This window comes from Muntiacus reevesi, chromosome X, assembly GCF_963930625.1.
Source record: "Muntiacus reevesi chromosome X, mMunRee1.1, whole genome shotgun sequence".
Taxonomy (NCBI): Eukaryota; Metazoa; Chordata; class Mammalia; order Artiodactyla; family Cervidae; genus Muntiacus; species Muntiacus reevesi.
This window is the reverse complement of record NC_089271.1, coordinates 103,370,985-103,393,184: the sequence shown is the minus strand read 5'-3', so window position 1 is coordinate 103,393,184 and position 22,200 is coordinate 103,370,985. Positions and strand designations below refer to the sequence as shown.

The window sequence follows — 22,200 nt, the reverse complement described above, 5'->3', positions numbered from 1 at the left end:
GTTTAGTCGCTGTGTTGTGTCTGACTCTTGCAACCCTGTGGACTATAGCCCACCAGGCTCATCTGTCCATGGGATTTTCCAGGCAAGAATACTGGAGTGGGTTTGTCATTTCCTTCTCCAGGGGACGCCAGTTGTTTACTACTACTCTTTAATCCAGCAGTTCCATTATATACTGTAGGTGTATATGCTCAGTGCATGTAAAAGGATGCTCACTTAAGCTTCATGTATAATATGTGAAAACTGAAAATCACCTAAAATTCATCAATAAATAACTGCTTAATAAATAACATAACCATAAAATGGGAGTTACCATGCAAATGTTAAAGACTGAGATGTAATCTATGTTTACAGATTCTTATATTAATCTTTCTTATGAGATAGTTAGCTTGGTGTCGGGGAAAAAGAAAGTTCACTATAGATAGTTTTATACTATTAGAAAAATCTCAGAGTTAAAAATGCTTAACTTTCATATAAAAGTTAAAATATTTTCCAGACTAGTGAAACAATAAAGCTGGTTTAATATCTCTGAAAAATTCTGTGATCATTATTAGTCTGAGAGCATTCAGAGTGGCAGTTCCCTTGAACCACTTTTCCCTGCTTCACTCTTTCAGATTCTTGGTTTCTCCAGTGTAGAAAAAGATTATGAATGACTAAACCATATTTTATACAAATTCTTAGATCTTGTTTGAAAAGGGGTTTGAAGACCTGTGGACATACAAGACAGGAAAATTAGAGAGTGCACATATAAAAGTGCTATGTGTTAGCCTTCCAAAGCTAATACAGTCCTGATTCTTTCTGTGTTAGTACCTGAAAGTGGCACAGTCAGTGACTCCTTGTCTAGAAACCAGAAATGTAGTGTGTGGAAAAGAGTTAACATGATAGGCCTGACTGGTCTTCTTGGAAAGTCCTTCTTACAAGACCCTTCCCTGGCTTCTGGGAACTTGGATTTTGGGAGGGGTCTCAACACCCTTAACCAGTGTGAGTGGTCCACTGTACCTAAGTGGTTTGTAAAACAATGTGGTTTATGATGAATACCCCCTTTTCTTCTGGGAGTTGGGAAATTTGGTACATGCCAGGCAGAAGGTGCCTGCCTGCTTTATCAGCCCCTCATAAGAACCCTGAATATTGAATCTCTAAATTGCTCTGGTAAACATTTTCAGCATGTTGTCACAACTCGTCCTGTATGACCCCAGTGGGAGTGACTCTTAAAAGCTTGCACCTGGTCTTCTCTGGCCTTTTGTCCATACCCTTTTTTCCTTTGCTCATTTTGCTTCATATCTTTTCTATGTAATAAGTCACAGCTATAGTTTTGACTGTATTCCGAGTTCTAGCAAATCATAGAACCTATATGGACTAAGCAGAGATGGACTTTTAGTTCCTCTTAGAAAATATATTCCTTTGTTGAGGAATATAGGAATAGGAAAGAGACAAAACAGCTTAAACAAGGAGATACTAATATGTTATAACATTGTAATCTGCATAAAGTCAGCATTTTGAATGCTAAGGGAACTTAAAATATTCAGGATTCTATTTATCTTAATTGTCTCAAATATTATTTGTTCGAAGGGACCATCCATGTTTAGAACTTTTTCTCTTTGAAAACAAACAACAAAAATAAAGATATACACAGTCTTGTATATTAACTGGCTGTCACTGTGTGTTTCTTTAATAGGTGGTTACAAAGGTTTAAATGAAGAAGTAATTACAGGCTCTGGAAAGAGTAAGTTTTACTTTAGATCAGGTATTTGATTTTTATAGTGAGTATTGTTTTACCCCTCGATTTTAAAAACCATTTGTCTTGTTTTCGTTTGATTCCTTTTAAGATTCTTGGAAGTCAGAAGCTAAAGGAGGAGAAAGTGGTGACACTCAGGGTATGTTAATTTTTGTGTGATCCACATAAATGTATATTACATTAGTGTATATATATATATATATATATATATATATATATATATATACAAATGCAGAATATTTAAAGAGATAACTTTAAAAAGTTTGAAGTAAAAACTTTAATGGTAAACCTTGGGAACTTTGTTTTGTAATTTTATTTATTTACTTTTGACTGTGCTGGGTCTTCGTTGCTGCACAGGCTTTTCTCTAGTTGCGGAGACTGAGGGCTCCTCTCTAGTTGTGGTCTTCTCATTGTGGTGGCTTTTCTTGATGCAGAGCATGGGCTCTAAGGTGCACGGGCTTCAGTAGTTGTGATACATGGGCTCAGTAGTTGCAGCTCCTGGGCTCTAGCGCACAGGCTGCGCATGGGCTTAGTTGCTCTGTGGCATGTGAGGTTTTCCTGGGGCAGGAATCGAACTCGTGTTTCCTGCATTGGCAGGTGGATTCTTCACCAGTGAGCCACCAGCGAAGCCCAGGAATTTGCATGTTGTTTTGAATTTGAGTTTGTTGGTTTTTGTCTGTTTTCCCTTTTATTTTTATTTTAATCCTTATAATGTAAATTTTCTTTTAAATTCTGAGGACGAAAAGTGACCTACGTACCACCTCCTCCACCTGACGATGAGGAGTCCATCTTTGCACATTATCAGACAGGCATAAACTTTGACAAATATGATACTATTCTTGTAGAAGTATCTGGACATGATCCACCACCAGCAATTCTGGTCAGTGTAATAATTGTTTCTGTAATGGCTGTGAGACAAACTTTCTTTTTTAAAAATGTGGAACATTTCTTTAATTTGATATTAAAGAATACAAAAACTTCATCTTTAGTATTTAATGAGAAATTTAGAATCATATCTAACATCTACATTATAATTAATTGCTGTATTGAAAGGGAGGGTACTATATTTCCTCCCCACCTCCTCAAACTAGGATGGAAACTTCATTTAAATTTATTAAAAAGGTTACTTTTCCTAAAGATTCAATATTTCTGCTTTCTACGTATGTGAGAAAGTGCATCTTAGAGGAGTGATTTTCTAAGGAATCGGGGAGCCCAGAGTTCCCTGTTGATAATGAACCGTTTTCATTGATCAGAGTTATTTGTATCTCACAGGTTTTAAGGGTGCTGAAAAAGGTTTTAGAGCCATTGTCTATATGGAATATTCCTTAATTCTATCAAGTAGTCGCATAGAGGTTCTAGATATTACTTTTGAATGGGGGCATATGTATTACATAAAATAGAATTAACAACTTGAAACTAATTCAAATGGAATATGTTTATGGCATGACTAGTGTATGATACATGGAATTTAACCACTGCCCCCTGATTTTTTTTAGACTTTTGAAGAAGCTAATCTTTGTCAGATATTGAATAAGAACATTGCTAAAGCTGGTTATACTAAGCTTACTCCTGTGCAAAAATACAGTATTCCTATTATACTAGGAGGACGAGATTTGATGGCATGTGCTCAGACAGGCTCTGGAAAGACTGTAAGTCACTTCCCTACATATGTTTAGCCTAGTATTCAAGCTGTCACTTTTTGAACTTTGGTTCTTCCCAAGTAGATGATTTTAGTGAACTGCCATAAATACTCATGTTTTTGCCTCTGATTTCTGGTTTTATTGAAGTTTGTGTACTTTTGACGAAAGAATTTTGAACTATTTCTAGAGTAGTGTTTTGCAGTTCATAGATGTTTATAAGTGTATTCAGCTCCTTCTGTGGGACATAATATTTAATAACTGAGAGTCAAAGCACCAAAGGTTATAAGACCTTTGATTATAAGAGCATGGGAAAAATAATTTATGTAATGTAAAGTTTTTCCCATCACTTCATGGCAAATAGATGGAAAACAAAAAGTGGGAACAGTGACAGATTTTATTATCTTGGGCTCCAGAATCACTGTGGACGGTGACTACAGCCACGAAATTAAAAGACACTTCCTCCTTGGAAGAAAAGCTATGACAAACCTAGACAGCATTTTAAAAAGCAGAAATTTGCCACTTTGCTTACAAAGGTCCTTACAGTCAAAGCTAAGTTTTTTCCAATAGTCATGTATGGATGTGAGAGCCTTAAAGAAGGCTGAAAGCCAAAGAATTGATGCTTTCAAACTGTGGTGCTGGAGGAGACTCTTGAGAGTCCCTTGGACAGCAGGGAGATCAAAGCAATCGATCCTAAAAGAAATTAGTCCTGAATATTCACTGCAAGGACTGATGCTGAAGCACCAATACTTTGGCTACCTGATGTGAAGAGCCACCTCATTGGAAAAGATCCTGATGCTGGGAAAGATTAAGGCAGGAGGAGAAGGGGACGACAGAGGATGAGATGGTTGGATGGCATCACCAACTCAATGGACATGAGTCTGAGCAAACCCCGAGAGATAGTAAAGCAACCTGATGTACTGCAGTCCATGGGGTCAAAAAGAGTTGGACACGAGTTGGCCACTAACAACAACAGTGTAATAGCTGATACAGTTTTGGAGTCAAGAGAATGAGAAATAGCTGTATGTACTGTTGTTGTCTATGTACTGTACCTGGTCCTTAGTACGAAGTGACCTCTGGCTATGCTAATTCTAAAAGAACTCTGATGGGACCCAGTTGGTCTTAGGACTAAACTGTGAGATTTGTGAATTAAATAGGGTTCCATGAGATGAGCATTAAAGACTGTCATTTCCAGGATCATAGTCTTGCTTCATACTATATTAGTCTTGAAAATTCTCCATAGTAGAGTTGAAAGGAAAATAAGTGAAAATAAGCTGTACAATATAGCAGCTAATGTGTGACTTAAATGTGGTTTTGGAGGTAGATTTTAGTGTCTTATTTAATAAGAAAACTGTAGCACCATGTTTCTCTTGCCATATGTAACGTTTATGAGGGTGATATGTTTAGTGAGTCAAATGAATGCTTTCCCAATTTTTGCTCTTGTGGACCACTTTTGTCATGCATTCTGATTTTATTTCTACCTCAAAAGGAATCATTTATACTAAATGCTACATTCCTCATTTACCTCTCAAAATAAGTTAATGTTTGTTTATGTAGAATCTTTGGTTGTGTTTGTTTTTTAAAAAACACAAAAGATAGTTTCATAAGATAGATTAACTTTATCAAACATCTTATATTGTATAATATGAGAATGATGACCAAAATGTTAGATACTCATTGAAATAAATATTATTTCCCTTTCGCATTTTAAATTTATCAAAAAGATGAAAGAAGAAGCTAAGGGATATAAAGACATGAGGAATAGGTTGCCATAGGGAAAAGGATGATTCCCTATAAATTTGTAAGTTATGCAATTTAACTTCTAGGCAGCTTTTCTCTTGCCAATTTTGGCTCATATGATGCGTGATGGAACAACTGCCAGTCATTCTAAAGAACTGCAGGAACCAGAGTGTATTATTGTAGCACCAACTCGAGAGTTGATCAGTCAGATCTATTCGGAAGCCAGAAAATTTTCTTTTGGGTAAGTACATCTGGAATGCCACTCACAAACAAGTTTTTCTTTAGAGAATTATTGTATTTATTTTGGGAGGAACTCAGTACATGAAAAAGAATGCAGTCATATAATTTAATGTGGTGTTACCTGACTGAAGTTGACTTTTTCATAATCTTGTTTATAGAATCTATTTTTTTAAATGCTTATTAAAAATCGGATGGTGATAGAAGTAGAACAATAAGACAGTGTACATATTCATGTGTTTTCTGGTAGTTTTTAAGTATATGTTTAAACATGAGTTTATGGTGTTCCTAATAATTTTCTCTCCTTTAACCCGTAACTTCATAAAATGGATAACTGCTTATTTAACAATCAGACCTAATTTTTAATCACTGTAAGATTGTCCATGTGTTTGTATTTTATTTCTCTATTTGGGAGATTTAAGTTGTTTCTATAGATTTACTGTTAAAAATATGAAGTTATTTTAAAGCTTGCATTCTACCAGCAGTATTTGAAAATACCAGCTTCACTGTACACTTTGCCACTATTTGGTGTTGGATTAGTTATCTGTTGCTGCTCACCTTAAAACCTAGTTGCTCAAAACAATACATATTATTTACAGTTTCTGAGGGTTAGGAATTGAGGAACGGTTTAGCTGGGTGTTTCTGGCTTGGCATCTCAAGAGGTTGCAGACAAGATGTCATCCAGAATTATAGTCATCTGGCTTTATTGGATCTCTCTGTAAGAATGGTTGTCTCTAGGAAATGACAGCTGGCTTCATTAGATTGAAGGGTCAGTGAGAAAGAGCAAGGAGGAGGTTTCTGTGACTTTTGTAAGACAGTTGCAGTCACTTTTGCTGTACTCTGTTCCTTACTAAACAGGTCACTAAATCTAGCTCATCCTCAGGACTGGCTATATAATTTGTGAGAACTAGCCCAAAATGAAAGTACAAGGTCCTTTGTTAAAAAATTAGGATGAATTTTAAAGCAGCAAATAGAATATTAAACCAAGTTCAGGTCTTTTTTAAGCATAGGACTCTGTATTACTGCACAGGTTCTATACCTATGAAGCCAGCCTTGCACACATCTTTGGAGGAGGGAGTTAGGATCTATATTTAAAGGAAGGTGTATTGAAGAATTTGTGTACATATTTTAAAATCACTACAGCTATCTTCATGTTTTCATTTATTTGGTTATTGAGAGGTTGAACTACTTTTTGAATGCTTTGTACATTTTCCCTGTGAATTATCCATTTGTTGTCTACCCATTTATCTGTTGGTATATTAGTCTTTTTCTGTACAGTTCTTTAGAGCTTTCTATCTAGAACCTTCAGCTTTTATTTTGTATAAATCAGTTTGTTTGAAATTAGAGGAGAAAAAACTAAAATTATTAAAATTCTTTTAATGTCAAGCTTGACAGATCTTTTTTTGTAAGAAGTAGATGTTCATTGCTTATACCAGTGTTTATTTCTTACTGACCCCCATGTACTGTGTTGCTCTTCGAGCTTTTAAATCAAGTAAAAGATAAAAGTTTTCTTTTTAAAAAAAAAAAACAATAATATTTCAGATAATATGTATGCACAAAATGTGTATTAGTGTGTGGATATTTGTTGGAACATTTTTGTGGCAAAAAACTGAGAAGTGTCTAACTGTCTATCTTTAATCCTCCTCTTCAGAGTTTACACACTATTATGGTTTTATGTGAAATAGTATAGAAAGAGCTGGTGCACATGTATGCACTTTAATCCTCCTCTCAAGAGATCCTAGCATACTAAGCTTGGTTGCCATCCTTTAAAAAAAATGGTATATGTTGGAGCTAACACTTACTATAGAACTGTACTCATCTTTATAGATGCTCAGTGTTCTTTGTACGGAAGGCCTATAATTCTGTTTTTTCTTGTTAGATAATTTTCAGTCTTTTGATACTAAAAATCATGTTAGCAGTGAATATATTACACAGTCATCTTTACCCCTTTGTGGGGATGTATCTGAAGGGAAAATTCCTTAATTTATTGGGAAGAATAAGTTTTAAAATTTTAATAGAGACTAAAATTGTGAAAGAGATTATATCAGTTTATCCCCCTGAGTGCCAGTTTCCCTACACTGGCTGACATGACATTATCACACTTGAGGGAAAATTTTGTTAGACTTCATTTGTTTTGCATTATTGCTTTAAAAAGTAATATTGAACTTAAAGTGTTTAAAAACCGTCTGTATTTTTAATGAACATTTGTTCATACTGTCATATTGTTGGCCTGTTGTATGGGTGTTGGTTGTGTTTATCATTGTTTTTGAAGAGCTCTGTCAGGCAGGTTGCAAATATTTTTTCCCTCAGCTTTTCAACTTTCTGGGAAGAATTGTAAAAGAATGTTGAATGTATTAGCTTTTTCTTCATGGATTTTATTTTACATCTCATTAAAAACAAATGACTAATTTTCAAGCAACTAGAAAATGACATTTATTTTTATTGTCAATAGGACTTGCATAAGAGCAGTTGTCACATATGGGGGAACCCCGTTGAGGCATTCAATTCGACAAATAGTACAAGGCTGTAATATATTATGTGCTACTCCTGGGAGACTGATGGATATCATAGGCAAAGAAAAGGTAGGCTCTAGAGGGATAACAGGATTGTGAGATTGATTAGTAATTGTTTTGTTTGGGAAAGAGAGGAACTTGTGTAAAGACATGTATGTTCATTACAGCACCATTTGTATGTTAGGCTCCCATCTGGTTCCCTGAATGCTTTCTTTTAATACAAATAGGTAAATAGTATTTTCCATTTTATACTTGGGAAAACAAACTTTTAGTGAGATTATGTAATTTATTTTAATCTCTAAGTTAGCTCTAGTAAGTGATAGGGTTAGAATCTGGATCTGAATCCAGAATCCATATCCTAGACCCACTCTACTGGGAGAAAAATGAAGTCAATGCTTTTTGCTAGTTTCGTATATGTCTTGAGGAAATCATTTTTTTTTTTTTTTTTCCTGGAAGAAAACCTTTGTGGTATCAGTAATTTTTTCTCCTGTTTTAAGTGTGAGAGTGATATTATCAGGATTGTTAAGTTTCTGTCTTTGGAGAGCGATTTGAGGGCTATTTATTTTCCGTTTTCACATACCACATTATTACATCACTGTATCAGTATTTTCAGTTCACTTTCATGACCCTGCTTTGCTTTTTAAGGCTGTTCTTTAAAGGGATTATTAAAAATATGCTCTTTCTGCAGAAAGGAATTTTTCTTAGGGTACTTATTAAGAGTATCCAGAGAAATTCACCTTGATTTCCCACCTTGTTTCCCATCTTCCATAGGGTAACAAAATCACTTGTTTTATTTTTGCAAATATGTGCTTCTGTTTTTAGCACTAAATATTCATGATAGGTAAGAAAAGTTTTCCATTTGTTGCTGAGTGGTTAGAGAATTGGGGATTTATTAAGGGTTTAAAGGAGTTAGAAATAAATTTGTCAGTTATAGGCCATTTGATAATGTCATGCTATTAAGAAATTTTCTTTCTTACATTAAATAGCCTGACTTTATCAGATGATATAATCTAGATATGTGCTGTCCAATACAGTAGTCACTAGCTACGTGTGGATATTTACATTTTAACTGATATAAAATTAAAAGTTCGTTCTTCAGGCACACTAACTTCATTTCAAGTGCTTAATAGCTGCATATGGCTACTGGCTAATACTGAAGATATAGAATATTTAAGTGATTACAGAAAGGTCTATTGTGTAATACTGATCTAAATGTTTTGGTTTCTTTCAGTTTTATGAAATGTTTTATAAGACAAAATTGAGAAATGAAATGAACGCTAATACTATTAGCTAACCATAACAGTGGTCTCATCATTGTATGCATTGATTTCTAATCTTCATCTTTGAGAATATATTAATAGTTAGACTTGATGAGAATATTTTCATTGAATATATCAACTACTGTACTAACTAGTATGCACTCTCTGCTCTAACCCTTGAAAATATCCTAAAAGATTGGTCTCAGACAAGTCAAATACTTAGTCTTGGATGAAGCTGATCACATGCTGGATATGGGTTTTGGACCAGAGATGAAAAAGTTAATTTCCTGCCCAGGAATGCCGTCAAAGGAACAGCGTCAGACCCTTATGTTCAGTGCAACTTTTCCAGAAGAAATTCAAAGGTAAATTTTTTCTTCTTAGAAGTAGCTGCTGTGTACTAAAATGGTTTTACAGCAGGAGAAACAATGTGAATATCTTATTCTTGAGAGATTATAACATGGATAGTTTAAAAGTAAAAGTATTTCTAAAAAGTTCACTATATTTTTCATTGTTTCTTACCTTAATCCCTGGCTTTGCATTAGCATCACATGTTATTAGTGTATGTGGTTGTGTGAGTGAGAAAATGAGAGCACGTAGCACCTCGCTAGGATTTAGTAAGTGCTTACTAAATGAAATTATTTTTATGGTGGTGCCCCCTCTTTGACCCCAAATTATAGAGTTTGGGGGAATTGAACTTGTGTTAGAAAATGTATGTACTAATTGTTGACAGATATCTGAGTATCATATATACACTGTGTGGTCTGTGAGTTCTGAGGTTCGCATGACATATTCCTGCGAGAATGGTGACTCTTCTTTCTGCCTGCTAATCCCTTAGCAAGAGGGAACCTGAAGTACCCATACAGCAGGTCTAGCTTATACAGTTCAGTAAAACCCCTGTTTTCTCTGGTGGAACTGTTCTCTCTTTGGGAACCAAGACCTCCAATACTTATAGTTGGTGCAGTGAGCACAATCTCCCATGTGGGTCACTGGGAGTGATGGTAAATGGGCCACTCTAGCTTGTATCCCTTGGTTCCCAGACCCACATGCTCCATAAAGATCTTTGGTTCCTACTGAATGATTGCTTTACTATCTGCTTTTAAATGTTATAAATTGCCTATTATTCCATCTGAAGTCCATTTTTCACATTCTGCATATTCCCTGAACCATTGTGGCATCCATATCCTTGGCTTGCATTTCTACCTGTATGCACTCCCAAACTTATACCTGTAATTTTTGATTGAAGTATAGTTGATTTACAATATTATATTAGTTTCAAGTGTACAACTTAGTAATTTAATATTTTATAAAATATATTCCATACAAAGTTATAAAATGTTAAGTATGTTCCTTATGCTGTACATTCTGTCTTTGTAACTTATTTTATGCCTCATAGTTTGTAACTCAATCCTTTTCACCTCTTTTACTACTCTCCTGGCCCCCTCCCTTTTGGTGACCATTGGTTTATTCTCAGTATCTGAGTCTGTTTGTTTTGTTATGTTTGTTCCTTCGTTTTATTTTTTAGATTCCACTTCCAAGTGAAACCATACAGTATTTGCTTTTTTCTGACATATTTTACTAAGTATAATTAACCTCTGGGTTCATCCATGTTATTGAAGATGGCAAAATTTTCATTATTTTCTATGGCTGAGTAATATTCCATTGTGTGTGTGTGTACCACTTCTTCTTTATCCATTCATCTGTTGATGGACACTTAAGTTGTTTTCATATCTTGTTTATTGTAAATAATGCTGCTATAAACATTGGGAAACATGTATCTTTTCATTTTAGTGATTTCATTTTCTTCAGATAGCTACTCAGTAGTGGAATTGCTTCCTAAGGTAGTTGTATTTTGAATTTTTTGAAAAATGCCCATTCTGTTTTCTATAGCGGCTGTACCAGTTTACGCGCCCACCATCAGTGCATGTGGATTCTCTTTTCTCCACATCTTGCCAACCCTCGTTATTTCTTGTCTTTATGATAATAGCCATTCTGACAGGTGTGCGGTGATATCTCATTGTAGTTTTTGATTTGCATTTCCCTGATGATTAGTGTTATTGAGCATTTTTTCACATGCCTATTGGCCATCTGTATGTCTTATTTGGGAAAATGTCTATTCAGGACCTCTGCCCATTTAAAAAACTTGGGTTGTTCGTCTTACGCTATGAAAGAAATCATGAAGAAACCCAAAGACAGTGTACTGATTGGGAGAAGATATTTGTAAACAATATGTTCAATGAGGGATTAATATTCAAAATACATGAAGAAACTTGTATAAGTTAATGTACTAACTTGTATAAGTTAGTATTTTTTAAAAAAAACAGCCTGATTATTACCTGTATGCTTAATCTCTCTCCTCGGCTTCAGACTTTTAGATTTAACTCTTCAGGATTATTTTTCCTCTTCGATGAATCACCAGTAACTCATGTTCATCAGGTACAAAATTGAACCTCTTCTTCAACTCCCTCTTTTTATCTTTCCAGTTTTCCTTGTTGGCGTCGAGGTCTTTCGAAACCAAAGTCATCTGAAGCATGTTGATTCCTCCCTCATATTCCTTTATCTCCGCTCTTCAAAAGTATTCAACTTGGCAGTGATCTCTAAAATATTGCAAATTTGTTAGTTTCTTCTCTGTTTACCACCTTATTTTAGGTCCTTTTCAGTTCCCCTCTGCTCATTGATAGTAGCTTTCTAATATGTCTGTAGTTTGACTTTTGGGCTGTTAAAATAGCAAAACTAAGTCTGATCTCTATCGTCATTTATTTAAAATAAATTCTCCCATGTCTTTCCATTTCCACAGACTAACCAGCTTTTAAATACTTTTATATGTGACAATTTTTGCTTCATTTGCCACTTTATTCCTTGGAATGATGTTTTCCTGGTTTATTTAGAGTATTTCCTATTGGCTACGCAAGCCAAATTCTGTTCCTCTTCATTATTTATCCTTATTTCTTCTTTCCTTCTGCATAGAGGGCTTTTCCTTAGTCATCCCTGTTTCATGTTCTTGCTTGCTGCTTCCTTAGATCAAGCTTTAAACTTGAAGACTCTTTAAAAAAAAAAAAAAACTTTAAAAAAGATTTATTTTTTTAAATTATTTTTAATGGTTTTTTTCTTTTTTTAATTTTTTCCATTTATTTTTATTCGATGGAGGCTAATTAGTTTACAGTATTGTAGTGGGTTTTGCCATACATTGACATGAATCAATAGACATTAATTCATGACATGAATTAATAGACATCATTTCATCCATTTCCTGCCCGTCTTGTAAAGGAACCCTGTGTCTTTTGAAAGAAACTATTTAAAACACTTTGCAGTTTTCTTGTAATATAGTAAGGTCCAATCAATGTTAACTATTGTAGCACTAACTTACTATAGTAAAGCATTGAATAATTAAAATATGTAAATAGTAAACTTAATAAAATATTTTTAAATTATAGTAATTGCTTTCATATAGCTATATTTATGCTGTTTGATATGAGCAACACAGGCAGAGACCATCATATTCATCTTTATACACACAATACCTTACACCACATATACCTCACATGAGGCACTCAGTATATATTTTAATGAGTGTAAAGGATGATTGATAATTAAGAATTTCAGATAATTTCAAGGTTTGTGCCTGGATGAAAGGGTTCTTGACTCTAGAAGTAGTGTATGAACAAGAAGTTTTTCTTTTATGGTAAGAGAGCAGATGAAAAAGAAGCAGCAGTGATTTATTAAGATTCTAGATCTGCAGAGTTTGAACTATTTTCTTGATATGCTAGGAGATAACTAGAAAGTAGGAAATTGCTATGTAGGAGAGAGGAGGACTGCTCCATGACCTCACTTTTTTCCTCCCAAACTTGCTCTGTAATTGGCAATTCCGCTGCTCCCCACCCCATGTTGCTGTGATCTAAAGCAGGGCTTCTTCATGATATATTATCCGTGAGTCGTGTGTGTCAGGATGCTGATACCCTCAAACTTTGGGGAGAGCATCTGCAGCTTGGTGTGGCCTAGCCCCTGGCCTGTTCACCTGGTCTCAGTTTTTTCACCAGTTATGCTCTACAGGTATTATCATTTTCTGTGTCATGATGTGAAAAGTATTGACTTAAGATCTGGTTTGCTTAGAATATTATAGTTCATTTGGAGTATACTAATTTAACAGCTCATATTTTCAGGGAACAGCTCTTTTAAATAACATATATGAAGGTGATGAATGAAGAACAGAATTTTTGCTGTAGGTTTGCATTTTAATCTTTAATTAAAAAATTCCTGCTTGTTGTAGTCTGATAGTTTAGCATACTTTTTATTATTGTTGTATACACATTTTCTATAGTTTCGTGTGGTCAGGGCTTCCAGTTGAAATTACTTACCCATCGTTTGACACAGACTTTTTCATTTGTAATAAATGTTTTGAAAAATGCTAACATTTTACAATGATATTTGAAAGTAATACTTGGATGATGTAATATCTACCATCTCTTATTATGACTGTTGTAATCTGGCTTATAAATGTTATAAGCTGGCTTATAAATGTTGAAGTAACACTTGCAGAAATTCAGTGAATATTATTAGTATTAATAGAAGAGAATAAGTTAAGGAATACTCTTTTGTCTTTCAAGGTTGGCTGGGAAGTTTTTAAAGTCAAATTATTTGTTTGTTGCCGTTGGACAAGTGGGTGGCGCATGTACAGATGTTCAGCAGACCATTCTTCAAGTTGGCCAGTACTCAAAAAGAGAAAAACTTGTTGGAATTCTACAAAACATAGGTATATCTTATGTTGATTATCTTTTGTCATGATTTTGATTTTTACAAAAATTACTTTTAGAAATGACTTTAAGATGATTTGGCATGCGTTAAATAAGTTTTCACTGTTTCCTCTTCCTCTAAAGTGCTGTTTATTATGATTTGATTCGTCTATGGGATCACACAGAGTTGGACACGACTGACGTGACTTAGCAGCAGCAGCATAGTCCTTTCTCCTCTATAAGTGTTAAAAAAAGATAGGAGGAGTTTGAGACTTTAACAGTGCTTGACCAAAAACTATTCCAGCAGAAATATATATGTTCTTGTTTTAGAAAATAGAAAGGATTAGTAACGTATCTTTACATTAATCTCTATTTACTCCACTAAAAGTAATATCTTTGCTGTTTTTCTAATTCCCAGTTTTTGCTCTCTAAGGCTTCCTGTATTCATATAGTCAAAGAATTTTGGAGCTAGAAGGGACTTTAAAGGTCTAATTCTATTCCTTACAATGTTAATGAGAAACTCTATCCCTCCCTTGAAAAAAAGCCAGTTTTAATGGAAAGTTGTATTTCTTTGTTTGATTGAGATAGCTTTGGTTTGTGCCTAGAAATAAAATTTTATAATATGGCCATTTTAATATTTTTTGTTGCCTCACAGGCTAAATGTATTATATGGATCCTTTCTCCTCATCCTCCATTTTAAGTGTCTGTTTCAGTTTGAAGTCAGTGTTAGGAATGGGGAATAAAAAGGCAAGAAGCTGTCTAATTTCCAACAATAAGAAAAAGTTGATTTGGAAATGCTTTTAAAAGGCTTCTAGTCTTCAGTTTTTTCTGAGTTTTATATAAAAAAAAAAACTTTTAAAAAACAAATATTCATCTTGAGTTTGAGAAATGTTGTTAGTTTTACTTCATGATATGTTTCATAGCATGTACTGTTGCATGCAAAATAATATTTGCTGTGTGCCATATACTATTCTGATTGTTTTACATGTGTTCACTCATTTAATCCACAAAACAACCTTCTGAGGGTGGGGTTTGTCATCCTCATTTTAAGATTGTGGGCACTGAAATACAGAGATGTCAGATAACTTGCCCAGTATAAATTGAAGTTCCAAATGCAACAGGAGAGAAGTAATACATGGTTTTGGTGAAGTTAGAGCACATTTGTAGTATAGTTATCCTAAGTCCTTTTTTTCATTTATCTTTATTAGTTGGAGGTTAATTACTTTACAGTATTGCAGTGGTTTTTGCCATACATTGACATGAATCAGCCATGGATTTACATGTATTCCCCATCCTGATCCCCCCTTCCACCTCCCTTTCCACCCGATCCCTCTGGGTCCCAGTGCACTAGCCCCAAGCACTTTGGTGCACTGGGAAGACAAGTGCTGAAGACTTTTTATATATGAATTTATGGAATGAAGTTTGAGAATAATTCAGCTGAAGATAGTGTTTCAAAAGTGCTGGTTTCCCTTTGGGAAACCTTTGAGGTCAGCATGTAAGCACTATTGGTATACTTCTATATTATTTGAAAGGGTAAATGTTTTATAGTTCATAATTTATTATTCTTGGTTTCTTTTTATTTTGCATAGAAATGTTATGCTGCATATCATATTTTATTCATATAAATTTATCTCTTTTTCTAATCATTAACTTAAATCTGGTAGCTTTCCTCTTCTGCTTTTAAAATGTATAGGTTTCATTATTTCATAGTAGTATCAGTTCAGTTCATTTCAGTCGCTCAGTCGTGTCCGACTCTGTGACCCCATGAACCGCAGCACGCCAGGCCTCCCTGTCCATCACCAACTCCCAGAGTTTACTCAAACTCATGTCCATCGACTCGGTGATGCCGTCCAGCCATCTCATCCTCTGTCATCCCTTCTCCTCCTGCCCCCCATCCCTCCCAGCATCAGGGTCTTTTCACATGAGTCAACTCTTCACATCAGGTGGCCAAAGTAATGGAGTTTCACCTTCAACATCAGTCCTACCAATGAACACCCAGGACTGATCTCCTTTAGGATAGACTGATTGGATCTCCTTGCAGTCCAAGGGACTCTCAAGAGTCTTCTCCAACACCACAGTTCAAAAGCATCAATTCTTCGGTGCTCAGCTTTCTTCACAGTCCAACTCTGACATCCATACACGACCACTGGAAAAACCACAGCCTTGACTAGACGGACTTTGTTGACAAAGTAATGTCTTTGCTTTTTAATATGCTGTCTAGGTTGGTCATAACATTCCTTCCAAGGAGTAAGTGTCTTTTAATTTCATGGCTGCAGTCACCATCTGCAGTGACTTTGGAGCCCAGAAAAATAAAGTCAGCAGCCACTACTTCCTCTGTTTCCCCATCTATTTGCCATGAAGTGATGGGACCAGATGCCATGATCTTAGTTTTCTGGATGTTGAGCTTTAAGCCAATTTTGTACTCTCCTCTTTCACTTTCAGCAAGAGGCTCTTTAGTTCTTCTTCATTTTCTGCCATAAGGGTGGTGTCATCTGCATATCTAAGTTTATTGATATTTCTCCTGGCAATCTTGATTCCAGCTTGTGCTTCCTCCAGCCCAGTGTTTCTCATGATGTACTCTGCATATAAGTTAAATAAGCAGGGTGCCAGTAGACAGTCATGACATACTCCTTTTCCTATTTGGAACCAGTCTGTTCTTCCATGTCCAGTTCTAACTGTTGCTTCCCGACCTGCATACAGATTTCTCAAGAGGCAGGTCAGGTGGTCTGATATTCCCATCTCTTTCAGAATTTTCCTCAGTTTATTGTGAGCCACACAGTCAAAGGTTTTGGCATAGTCAATAAAGCAGAAATAGATGTTTTTCTGAAACTCTTGCTTTTTTGATGATCCAGTGAATGTTGGCAATTTGATCTCTGCTTCCTCTGCCTTTTCTAAAACCAGCTTGAACATCTGGAAGTTCATGGTTCACGTATTGCTGAAGCCTGGCTTGGAGAATTTTGAGCATTACTTTACTAGCGTGTGAGATGAGTGCAATTGTGAGGTAGTTTGAGCATTCTTTGGCGTTGCCTTTCTTTGGGATTGGAATGAAAACTGACCTTTTCCAGTCCTGTGGCCACTGCTGAGTTTTCCAAATTTACTGGCATGTTGAGTGCAGCATTTTCACAGAATCATCTTCTAGGATTTGAAATAGCTCCTCCACTAGCGTTGTTTGTAGTGAATCTTCCTAAGGCCCACTTGACTTCACATTCCAGGATGTCTGGGTCTAGGTGAGTGATCACACTATCATGATTATCTGGGTCGTGAAGATCTTTTTTGTACAGTTCTTCTGTGTATTCTTACCAGCTCTTCTTAATATCTTTTGCTTCTGTTAAGTCTAATTTTATAGCTGATCTTAAAAAAGACAAAATCAAAAGTTGTCAGAGGAGAGTTGAACATTTTACTAGTGTAAGATTACTTAGTTCTTAGGCAGTAATTTAATTGAAGTGACAAAGCATTTAAAAATAAGAGTAGAAGATAACGTGGTTATAAAGAACAAAAGCTCTTTCATAAAGGTCTTTTTCTCTTTAAACAACCAAAGACATAATAAAGTCAAAAGAATCTCTGCTATATAGGCTGATTATAAGGAACAGAAAGAAGAAAGAAGAACCTTTCATATTGTAAGTAAAGGCATTAAACAGTAAATCAGGAAATAGTTCCGTGCAAATTGATTGAATTTGTTAATATTTTAACATATTTCATCCTTTTTTTTTTTTTTTCTTTTTTTGGGGTGCTTTCCTGGTGGCTCGGTGGTAAAGAATCAGCCTGCAGTGTAGGATACGCAGGAGATGGTTTTGATCCCTAGGTCACGTAGATGCCCCCTGGAGGAGGACATGGCAGCCTACTGCAGTATTCTTGCCTGGAGAATCCCATGGACAGAGTTGCCTGGCAGGCTACAGTCCATGGTGTCAGAAAGAGTCGGACACCACTGAAGTGACTTAAGACAAGCACATAGCTTTTTTGTAATAGTCACATATTATAAACTGGTATAAAATTCAGTTTCCAAGTTTTATCTTTCATTGTGCATTTTTCACATTCTGGAGCAAACTGACACTTTAGGACAAAATGAATCCTTCTCAGGTTCCCTGAGATGCTCTCAAGGAGTCTGTGAGGTAAAAACAATTTTCATAATTACACTAAAATTATTTTAACATGCAGAATGTTCCAGTAAATATTTTAAAAAAATTTTTCGTTTTAGTTTTCAGGATCGTAAATGTTAGTTGTTACAACCCACGTAGCTAAAACTCTCTGGGATTGTTGATAATTTTTTGAGTTTAAAAGAGTCATAGACCAAAATTTTGAGAGCTGCAACTTTAGGGAAATTTTGCTTTTTCTTTCCTTGAAAAATAAATGCAAAAATGGCTGTTCATGTCAATGTAATGCAAAAACCACTATTGTAAAGTAATTAGCCTCCAACTAATAAAGATAAATGAAAAAAAAAATTTTAAAAAAAAACAGTTTATGTTTCTTGGTCAATATTACTCCTTGTGTAGTCTCGACCACTTAGGTTAATTATTACTTTTAACCAAAGTTCACTTCTGTTTCATAGAGAAAACTAGAGGCAGGGATGGACAGTTGAGAGATACCATACAGAGACATTGAGGCTGACTACCAGAACTCATGAACTTTCTATCCTACTTTCTACACCGCACATATCCCTTTACACTTAAAGTAGCAAAATTCAGTATCTTCCTTATTATGACTCAAAGATATTTCCTCTCTATAATATATGAAAAACAACAAGCAAATTCTATCCTAAATATTCAGTGATTGTCAGTTTAATTAACTCAGTATAGTCTACTGTTTTAACTTAACCATAAAGCCAAAGATCCTGGAAATTATCTTCAGATGACAGTATGCAAAACAGTAGATAATGTTGAATAGTCAGTTTAGTTGAACACAGATTTACATTTTCATACAGTTAAACATTATGGAGAATATTAATTTGATTGGCAAATCTTCATACATTAAGAAAAACCCAAGTAAAGTAAGATATGTTTGTTTCCTACTCAACACTGATAAATTGGAGAAAGGACTTGCATATTTTTAAAACCAAAGTTATTAAGTTAGTCTTGTTTATCAAAAGTTTCACTTATTTATGAGAACTTGGGATCTTAAAATATTTCTGCTTAGTTGCTATAGGAAGAGTTTTTAATTTGATATAGAGTGGGTGCTTAGTTGCTTCAGTCGTGTCCCACTCTCTGCGACCCTATGAACCATGGCCTGCCAGGCCCCTCTGTCCATGGGATTCTCCAGGCAAGAATACTGGAGTGGGTTGCCATTTCCTTCTCCAATAGTTAGAGTATTGTGAGTCAATTTCTCTATTTTCTGGGAATTTTAGATTTCTGGAATTTTTAGAATCATAGTTTTTAGAATTATGGATTTCTATAAATTCTCTAATTTATTTGTGTAAACCAGTCAGAATTGAGCTCCTTTAAGAGGCTTTATGTTTGTTAACACTCGTCCATAGAGTATTAACATAAAGATTATGTACAGTGGTAGATAAACCTCTTTCTGAATTGTAGATACATAAAAAGCTGATAGCTTCAGTTCTGTCGCTTAAGCTATAGGTCAATTAATTAACTTTAGTTCATAATGGACCAACAAAATGAATTCTGTATTATATTTCACCTCACAGAATAAGTAGTTGTAATTCATTAATCCATCTACAAAGATCACAAAATGGTCTGATCATAAAACTAAATTTTCGTTATCTCTGCCACTGAAGGGATATAGCTTATTACCTGAACTAGAAAAAAATCCGAACTTTGTAGCAGAGGAAAAAACAGAGAAAGTGTCAGCGGAGTTAAATTTTTATTACCATTTTGGGATTCACACTGGGGGACCAGGAAAAGATGAGATCAGGGCTTTAAGCTGCATGGTAGTATTATGTACCTGACTGTATCAAATGAATCAGTTTTGGCATTGGGCATCTTGATGGATGATCTCCAAAACTGTTGAAAGATAATTTTTGATAAAACATAAAATGATGACTCATTAGTAAAATGACTATGTCTCAAGGATATAGCTCATTTATTACTATGAGAATCAGTTATTCTCTTGATTTCCTACCTGGTTGTCTGATATCTGAGATTAAATATCACCTTTAAAACCTTCCTTCTTGCAGTCCTACTATGTCACTTAGAAAGTTCCATTCAGTATCTTGCCTGGAGAATTCCAAGGACAGAAGAGCCTGGTGGGCTATAGTCCATGGGATCACAAGGAAACAATCGGACACGACTGAGCGACTAAGACACTCACTCCAGTTGTTAAGACACAAAAATATGAGGCATCTTTGGTTTCCTTCTCCAGTGTACATATCTGATCTGATCTGTTAGCAGAGTCCTCTTGTTTCTGGAGAAAGAAATCATTAAGATGCCTCATACTGGGGATTAAGGGGTTTGAATTGAGATAATGTTGAAACATAGAATATTGTAGAGTTTGTCAGCCCTGGGTTGAATGCAATAGTTATGAATGCCTCTGGCAGTCAAGGTAGAATAAAAGATTGTATGACCATGGGCGAACAAAGGCATTTATTTATAGAGAGGGAAATGAAGGGCCTGAGCCAAATTTGGAACTGCTAAGAGTTGGCAGGTAGATATCATTTATCTTTCCCTAAGTCTCTACTTATTGGTTGGCCTATGAAGGCAAAGGGCAAGCAGCTGTTTTTCTTTCTTTTTTTTTTTCTTTAGTCATAAAGTAGAAAAAAGTCCTTGTCTCTCTATCTTTGACATTCATCCACTCAGGAAATATTTGAATTGCTCTTACCTATCAGGCCTGAGTTTAGGTGCTGGGAATATAGTGGTGGGTGGATAAGACAGTTTCCTGCTCACCCTATGCATTTTTTTTTCTTTTCCTAATTTTGTAATTTGAATGTTTCATTGTCTTGTAGGTGATGAAAGAACTATGGTCTTTGTTGAAACTAAGAAAAAAGCAGATTTTATTGCCAGTTTTCTTTGTCAAGAAAAAATATCAACAACAAGTATTCATGGGTGAGTAGGTTATGATGATTTCCTAGTAAGGAGGGAACTTCTATTTGTCATTTGTTACGAATTGTTGGTATATTTAACTAGTAGAAAATCCTGGAATTAGGATTTCAAGATCTAACTATTATTCTTCATCTTTTAAGTTTTTATAAGAACCAAGTGGCAGGGATGGGTGAGTTAGAAGTATCTTAGGTTCCTCATCATGATTGTCAAGCGATCTCACTTAAAAGTCTCTCTGATCCTTAGATCTAGGTGTTTATTCAGCTACATCTATTCAATGCTTGATATTTTTTTTCATTGGAGTCCTCAAAAATGTCATATTAACACAATTTCCTTGGCACTTTACTAGAAGATCTAAAATATTAATCGGTGAATGTGTAGAATTCAGAGATTATACTTTTAAAAAATCAGTAATTTTTGAGAAAGCATTTGATCAGGTAGTTGTTTATTTTTTGTCAAAACTAGAAAGAGTTTATTAGTGGGTAAGATTTGATGTTTGTCATATTTGAGTCTGTATTTTGGCTGTAGGTATTAGCTGTTACCTTACTTCATCTGCAAATGGGGTTAATCGTCCTAACCTCAAAGTGTTATTGTGAGAATTAAATGATGACTTAAAAGAAATTAGTATAATACTTTGTATGTAAGAAGTAGACATTAATGTTAAATGTTGCTATTTTTTTTACTGTTATTAAAAAAATCTATCCGCTGAACTTTAATGGTTCTCTTTAATAATTTTCTTAAGGGCTGTTCTAATACATGCTTTGTTTTCTTTCAAGTGATCGTGAACAGAGAGAGAGAGAGCAAGCTCTTGGAGATTTCCGCTGTGGAAAGTGCCCCGTTCTTGTTGCTACTTCAGTAGCTGCACGAGGGCTGGATATTGAAAATGTTCAGCATGTTATTAACTTTGATCTTCCTTCTACCATTGATGAATATGTTTATCGAATTGGGCGTACTGGTCGTTGTGGAAATACTGGCAGAGCTATTTCCTTTTTTGATCTGGAATCAGATAGCCATTTAGCACAGCCTCTAGTGAAAGTGCTATCAGATGTAAGTTTTTAATTTTTTAAACTGAATGGATAGTGTTCTTACCTTGTCATTGAAAGCGGACATTTTATATATATGGATTTTCAGTTCAGTTGCTCAGTCATGTCCGACTCTTTGAGACTCCATGGACTGCAGTATGCCAGGCTTCCCTGTCCATCACCACCTCCCAGAGCTTACTCAAACTCATGTTCATTGAGTTGGTGATGCCATTCAACCGTCTCATCCTCTGTCGTCCCCTTCTCCTCCTGCCTTCTATCTTTGCCAGCATCAGGGTCTTTTCCAATGAGTCAGTTCTTCACATCAGGTGGCCAGAGTATTGGAGCTTCAG

At 35.2% G+C, this 22,200-nt stretch overlaps 1 protein-coding gene across 1 annotated transcript in view; it reads left to right on the top strand.

Moving 5' to 3' along the window:
• LOC136154645 (probable ATP-dependent RNA helicase DDX4) overlaps positions 1-22,200 on the top strand; it is a 68,281-nt gene that overhangs the window by 44,297 nt on the left and 1,784 nt on the right. The window contains exons 11-20 of the mRNA XM_065916846.1: positions 1,673-1,720; positions 1,824-1,871; positions 2,470-2,612; positions 3,229-3,381; positions 5,196-5,350; positions 7,799-7,928; positions 9,314-9,480; positions 13,720-13,865; positions 20,735-20,834; positions 21,605-21,875. Coding sequence (XP_065772918.1) covers positions 1,673-1,720; positions 1,824-1,871; positions 2,470-2,612; positions 3,229-3,381; positions 5,196-5,350; positions 7,799-7,928; positions 9,314-9,480; positions 13,720-13,865; positions 20,735-20,834; positions 21,605-21,875 — 1,361 coding nt within the window. The remainder of the gene's footprint in view (positions 1-1,672; positions 1,721-1,823; positions 1,872-2,469; positions 2,613-3,228; positions 3,382-5,195; positions 5,351-7,798; positions 7,929-9,313; positions 9,481-13,719; positions 13,866-20,734; positions 20,835-21,604; positions 21,876-22,200) is intronic.